General features: G+C 34.1%; 1 protein-coding gene across 1 annotated transcript in view; it reads left to right on the forward strand.

Moving 5' to 3' along the window:
• ube2b (ubiquitin-conjugating enzyme E2B (RAD6 homolog)) overlaps positions 1 to 7,113 on the forward strand; it is a 37,509-nt gene extending 30,396 nt beyond the window's left edge. Inside the window, exons 6-8 of the mRNA XM_051933477.1 lie at positions 3,827 to 5,905; positions 5,947 to 6,173; positions 6,216 to 7,113. Of these exons, the coding sequence (XP_051789437.1) occupies positions 3,827 to 3,955 (129 nt within the window). The 3' untranslated portion in view covers positions 3,956 to 5,905; positions 5,947 to 6,173; positions 6,216 to 7,113. The remainder of the gene's footprint in view (positions 1 to 3,826; positions 5,906 to 5,946; positions 6,174 to 6,215) is intronic.
• Positions 7,114 to 7,402: the final 289 nt, after the last annotated feature.

Here is a 7,402-nt window from a genome sequence, read left to right on the forward strand (position 1 = left end):
AAAAATGTATGAGATCACAGAAATACAGTATATTTTTAGATATTTTTTTCCTTATCTCACTTAAACCTAGTGATACAATGGAGTACGTAAACTCTGGCTAAGTCAGAGTTTTCTTTTCCAGCAGTGTTATTGATTAACACCTGTGAAAATAATTCGTGAGGATGGGATTAGTATATTAAATTATTCTTTAATTCTCATACATTGTTTGAATGGTTCCTTTAACTGCATCATGTGTAGTTTGCCTTTTTTCACTGAGGACTTCCCAGATGATACTAAACACTTTTTTTTTGTTTTTCAGTAATTCTTTGAGTTTTTGTTTTGAAGCTTTTATGGTGGACCGAGAAAGTCCATCTAGTTAATAAAAATAAGAATTTCTGGAGCATTCAAATCCCTTATTTCTTTTCTAGAAATCTCTTTATTTCAGAAGTCAGATACCGTTTTGAATGTTTATAGCAAGTTATTGTTACTTAAGGCAATGGAGTTTCCTCATGATGAGTTAGACCTAGACAATCCATATTGCGTTGTTCTACCTTCTGTACTTGCATATTCTGGTGGGACTGTGGAATATCTGGTGTGTGTTCAGCTGCAGTCAGACATGCTAAATAACTTAGCAAGCAACCAACACAAATTTAAGGAACACTTTTTACACACAATAGCTTAAGAATTAATTCTGACTTTGAGTAATGTGTGCTGCACCAGGACCACCCATTTCAATGTCATTCTTGGTATTACTTTACAAGAAGCTCACCATTTTACCTCCAGTTTTTAAGGTTGTACTATTTATATCTGCATCAGCAGTGCTGCATGCTAATTGTGCTGTTGCTTTTGATGAAGTGTTCAGTTTAGTTTTTGTATTTAAACAGCTATGTACAGTCCGACTTTCAAAAGGTCCCTAAAGTTTGTTAATTGTATTGATTTTTATCACTGTTTTATGTATATTGGTAACTAAATATATGCATGTTTAGATATTATATTTCTCTCTCTTGCTGTTACATATACTTTGTGTTGCCTAAAAATGACCGTAGTCCCTATTTGTGTTGCTTTACTGCATTTTTGCTTTGAATTCCTTATTTAATGAAAGCTGTTCAGCATGTTTCTGAATCAAATAGTTTATATCTTCAAATGCTATAGGTTTACAAGAACTTATGTAATACAAAATAAATTGGGTATACGTGAATTAACTTATTGCAGAATTAGGTGAAATTCATACAGCAAATTTCCAAAAGAGAGCTGCATCCAATGCCCATATTTTCATCTCCGTATACTGAAAAATAATTGCTGTCGTGGAATGCAAGAACAGCATTTTTACATGTAATTAGTTTGCCAAGAACCATCTGGGTAATCATGTAGATTTTGCACACATGGCTTATTTAGGGATGGCTGCTACTGCTCCTTCTTTGATCTAGCATTCTAGGTTTGAATTCCATGCCCTGTTGCTGTCTGTTTGGAATTGTCAAGTTTTCCTGTCAGCTGGATATTCCTCCTGAACCCCAAACGTGTACATTATATTATAATTTGACTCTAAATTGGCCCAATGTGATGAGTATTTTTGTGACTATGAGTGGGTTCCTGTCTTGTGACCAGTGTAGCCAGAATCTACTCTACCCTTTTTATTGTGAATTATATTGAGCAGAATGAGAGTGAGTTTATTTTATGAGCTTCATTCATAAATTGGCAAAGGTACATATGAATACCTTCACTTTCTATATATTTTTTCAACAAATAACCATGCTTATTTACTTTAATAAATAAAATAATAGTTTATTCATAATGCTAGGATTATAGAAGACCAATGTGTGCTTGTGTGTGTGTATATATAGACACACAGAATAATAAACAAAAAAATATAAAGCTGACTTGGTTTCTTTGTCTTCTAGAATGGCACTAACTTATGAACTTTGTTTCCACTATTCTTGTTCAAAGAATTGCCAAAGAAAATTTTATTTGTTTGAGACTGGCTTTAAAATGCTTTGGTAAAATTTCAGTTCTGTTAGCTAGTTAAATGTGGTAATCTTTGTCAGATTTTACAAGTTTCTCAGTTCCTGTGTTCTTGGATGTACTGTTATGCATTTCCTTTTGCAGCATGTGTGCATCACACAGTGTTTGAAGTTGTATTTAGCTTATGCATTCAAGAGTTTAGTTTTTCTATTCATTTTGGATTGAAAAACTTGTAAAATCTTAAATCCACTCAACACACAGATTATTAGTTTAAGTAACATGGTTAGCAAAAAATGCACTAGCTAATATTTTTACTGGTTTTAAACAGAATTAGCCTTGACACCAAAGTACAAGGCAGTGCTACTTGGTTGTCTTGCTTGTATGGTCTGTCTTTAAGTCTTGTAACATGATGGAGGGGCCAGATGAGATGAAAGACATAATGTTGCAGTATACCAATTGCAGATATAGCATGCAGTCACAGACAAGGTGTCTTAGTATCATCGAATGCTAGTTTAATTTGCACAGCCAAAAAATTTCACGTGTTTAGAACTAAAAGCCAATAGTAGTTAATGTCTAATTAATGCATATTGTAGGGCTGGAAAACAATATAGCATTATTCTTGTGTTGACAGCAGCAGATATGAATAGTGCTTCTAGTAGTACAGTAATTGCAACATCCATTATAATAGCAACACTACACAAATTGAACTTTCAATTGAAGAATGTCTTGATGTCAGTCTGCCTCTAAGAATCTCTATTAACCAAAAATAAATGTATTTTCTTAGCCCACAGTTGCTTGAAGTTGGCACTTGTCCATGCAACATTGGTTTAAAGGCAGGAACCAATTCTGGATGAGATGCCATTTTGGGGTTGCAATAATCCAGACACGTGTGCTTGCTCATACTTGAACAGTTTAAATTTGTCGGTCACTTTACAGCATACCTTTTAGACTAGGAATTTCTGCATGGACCAAGATTACAAAGCCACGTATGAATGGATGCCTTCAAACCATCATGTAGCACATCAGTGTAGCTTCACATGAAGCATAACTTGTATAGGCTCCTATTTGGGTAGTTACCTTTTTAAAAAATTAAATATGTTAAATATACATAGACTAATATTCAATTATGTTACAAAGCAGCTATTTCTGGAAGATTCAGGCTAATGAAATTAAGCCTGTAATATAGATGAGAAAAAACATTTTATTGAGCATTACTCTGCACTGGCAACATAATGAAATGGACCAAATCTTCAATTTTGGAAGTACGCCTAAAGTAAGCATAAGTTTCGATTTAAAAATAAAACTTTCACCTACTCCTTTATTTTGCTAAAACAGAAATTTAAACTGAAACAGTAGATATGTATTAAGAAATATAAATTATCTCTGGTAAATACTAGTTAACTGTAGTCGATTTTGACAAATAGCCACAGAGGGCCTAATTGCTGAGCCCTTTTTTTGCATATTCTCTCCTTTTTTATTTTTAAGAACTCATTTACAAAAAGCAACAAAACAAATAACAGAGTATTACAGAATAAAGTTTGAACAATTTGCATTCAATTAATTTGTACTATTACTTCTTTGACTACTTATTGGGGGACACAATTATAAAGAGTAACTGGAATCCCATTCAGGGTGAATTCCTCTGGTGCGTATCCTCTGCCCAGTTTGGCCTGTAACTTGCTGTGACACTGCTTTCAACTGAATGTACTTGTCACGAGTATGACAAGCATTGTCTATATTGTACATGTCTGATTGTGCTCTTTATTCTTACCAAAATTGGCTAATTTCTGTGTCAAAGTTTCTTCTGAGCTAAGTGCTTCCTATTCTCAACTTAGTTACTCAGCTAATGAAATTGTAAACTTTTTTTTTTTTTTTTTTTTTTTTAAAGTCACTCTTGGATGAACCCAATCCCAACAGTCCAGCCAACAGTCAAGCCGCTCAACTGTACCAAGAAAACAAACGGGAATATGAGAAAAGGGTATCGGCGATTGTAGAGCAAAGCTGGAATGACTCCTAACAACAACGAAAGTACTTCTCACCACTGTTAGAAACTCAAATCTTTCATTTACCTCATTGAAAGAAAAAGTCAACAAAGAGTGCCACAGATTTAAAAAGTGACTTTAACTTGCTTGCCAACTTGTTTGACAAATATCAACCATTGAAGTTTGTGTTTTTAATTTGTTCTTTTTATTGCATGATGTGAAATAAGTTATTGCTAACAATGTGTAATATATCTTTTTTTTTTTTCTTTGTTGGATTGATGCTGTTACTGTTCATTTTCTACAAAATCATTTTAATGTTTCTGTTCAATTCTGACTGGAGTATACTGATTTGTCAGATTTTTTTTTTTTTTAGGTGTAATGGCAGATGTGTTTTTGTTCTTAACCCAAGAGCAAGATAATAATAATCCAAAAAGTATCCAATTCTTTAACTCCTGTAAAGCCAAACTAAGGTTGGTTGTCTTCCACATTTTTGTGTGATATTTAAAAATACATTTGATTTCAAGAGTGCACTGACGAGACACACCATTCATATTGTGAAAACAATTTATTTCATTAAACTTTAAAGCACTTTTTTCGATATTGTTTGATAAATGTTACCTTTTCTCTAATTAGTCTAATGTAATTAAATTTAATTTTAAGAAAGTTACCATCTAATACAAGAAGAAATGATATCATGCCTACCATGTGCATATTAAAAGCCCTTCTTTTCAAAGGCTTGTTCTAGGTTGATTTGCACCTTCTCAGTGCCTGTGTGTGTGTGTGTGTGTGTGTGTGTGTGTGAGAGAGAGTGAGTCCTGTGATGGCCTCAGACATGATACTTGCTAGGTAGGCTTCAGGTCCCACATGAGTCCAGCAGGTACATAAAGGCGATTGGAAATGGATACATGGATGAAGAGCAGTCTGGAGTGTTGTTTTGCGCCCTTTTAAAATGTTATGGAAAGGAAGGTTTTTTTCGATTTACCTGACCTCAAGGTAGTCAGTAATGAGTGTTGCATCTGTTTGTCTCTCCCGTCTCTGACCATTTAATGGCCAATATCTGGGTTCACTCATGTTGGTTGGTATGCCAGTTTGGGGATATTGAAGCCAAAATGTTTACAGTCTCCAAAACTTTTCAGGAAGCAAAACGTTTGAAAAAAATTTGTTGTCCAGTATAATTTATTTTTCTCCATATAAATAAGACAATTGTGCAGTGGTACCAAGCTTTCATTTAACATGGGTTTTAGGAGTCAGCAATTTCATACTTTTGATCTTCCAGAGGACTAGCATGTATTCTATAAGAGTGCATATGATGCTATCATCGCAAACCTTTTTCTAGAAGCAAAACTTTTTTTAAATTAGATTTGAATAACATTCCTAGCTAAGATTTACAAACTAGTTCATTGCTTCACTTGCGTGGATTATTTGTATCTATATCTGTATTAAAAACATGCTTATAATGTAACCATTTTGAATTATTAGATGATACTAACGACTCCTGAATCCTTCTCACAAGGTGTATTCTCAATTTTCAGACCTTCCATTGTGTATTCAAACCTAACATTTTTACTTCCTATGTGTAATGCTTTACATTTATGGACATTAAATTTCATCTGCCACAAATCTGCCCAAGCCTGTATGCTGTCCAAGTCCATCTGTGATGATTTAACGGATTCCAGATTATCTGACAATCCGCCTATCTTGGTATAATGCAAATGTAACCAGCTTGTTACTTAAGAAGAAAGCAAACCACACAGAAAAATAGTGAATAATAAGATCTCAAAAGAGATTTAAGCATTTAAAGCTACAGGAAAAATCCTTTTGAGGATTCAGAGACCTGGATTAGAACTCCCAAGATGATGGCGTCTCTGCTCATGCCGAAGAAAGTTTAATTCCTTTAGCCTGTCGGAGTAGGATGTGCACTTTATAATTTAGTGTTAACATCTATCCAGAGTCTTTCATGATGCAAACCTGCTTACGTGCTGTAGGTGCTTTTATATTTCCAACGTAAACATTGCAATTTTGTGAGTCAAGGCAGGGTGCTGGGTTTGCACTGCTACCTTGTAATTTACAGTTGAACCTCTAAGCCCTATGGATTCACTGTAGTAGTGAAGCAAAAAATTGTTTTCTGCTTAAAAAATGTGCTTATGTTCTGTTTCCTTTTTTATGTTAATTCTTATGTGAACACATTGATGGTCAGCTAAGAAGTACTGTCATATGTTTAAAAACTTGAGAAGCAAATGCAAGAGGCTAGGCGTTACTGTTTTGTTTTTTTATTTTAAGTGAATTAATCTACAGGGGAGAGATTTCCTTTTAGGTGTCATCACCTCGCTCTTCCTGGGTGGCTCCAAAAATGAGACCCTGGAATGGCCTAAGGCAGCATGCCGCAGCGTCTCTCTGAAGAGTTAACGCCGATCATACTGCTGTTACAAATGGCCCTAAAAAGAATTTTAAGAATTAAACTGACAGAAAACAGTTAAGAACGTTGCATTTACAAACAGGATTCATTTCAGACCATTAAGTTAATACATGAAATATAATTAAACAAAAATCTAAATGACAAAAAAGTAACTTACCGCAAAATAGATTTTAACCAAGCAAATGGAGTTAGCCAATATCTCTAACAAAGCCGTTTGAAGAAGTAAACTGACACATGTCAGGGTTGTAAAGGAAGAAAACCAATTTGTTGATAAATTAGAAAAGGTTCTAAAATGTAAAATTGCACACGGGCAAGAACATTTATGAAGAAGATTTGCTGATTAACTGCTGACTTGCTGTAGCTTCTTGGGAGCTGGTCTCATGTGCGCATTAATGGTCCAATGAGCTACATTGATCATTTCAAATGTTAACGTTTGAATTCTCAAAAACACATCTGCTTTTGCACGTCTTTTTTTTTTTCTGTATTGTTTCTTGTGGCACACACTTTAATATGGTGAGTTAGGAGAGAAGTATATGTGCACCCCTTCTGTCTAGCTGACAGTGTATGAATGGCCAAGACATGCTTTTCCTTTGAATCAAAGACTTTATTTTGAGAAAATATATTGCTGATTACGTGCATACAGTGTGTATGAATTCCACATGATAGACAGGAAAGGGAAATATTATAGTAAGTTTTGTGAATTTATTAGGATACAAAATGTATATCTCTAATATGCTGTAAAAATATAATAAAGTACATTTTGCAGACTTTGAAAAATCACTGTCACTCTGGATTTCTTTTTAAAGGTTGTATATCAAAGTGTTTCTCCACAACAGGATTTCATTAAAATAAAATTTCAAGGTCAGTCTCCAGGTGAACTTTTTTTTTTGCCTTTGAATGGGAAATTCACCGAATGTTCTCAAACTTGAATGTACAGATGGTCTCTTATACAGTGTCACTGCAGAATCTGAATGTCACTATTAAAAATAGAGTAGAGAATGACTAGTAACATTTAACAGTTGAAGCATTTTAGGACAAACTCTGTGTGATGTTTTGGACATTTCCA

The sequence above is a fragment of the Erpetoichthys calabaricus genome, chromosome 11, assembly GCF_900747795.2.
Source record: "Erpetoichthys calabaricus chromosome 11, fErpCal1.3, whole genome shotgun sequence".
Taxonomy (NCBI): domain Eukaryota; kingdom Metazoa; phylum Chordata; class Cladistia; order Polypteriformes; family Polypteridae; genus Erpetoichthys; species Erpetoichthys calabaricus.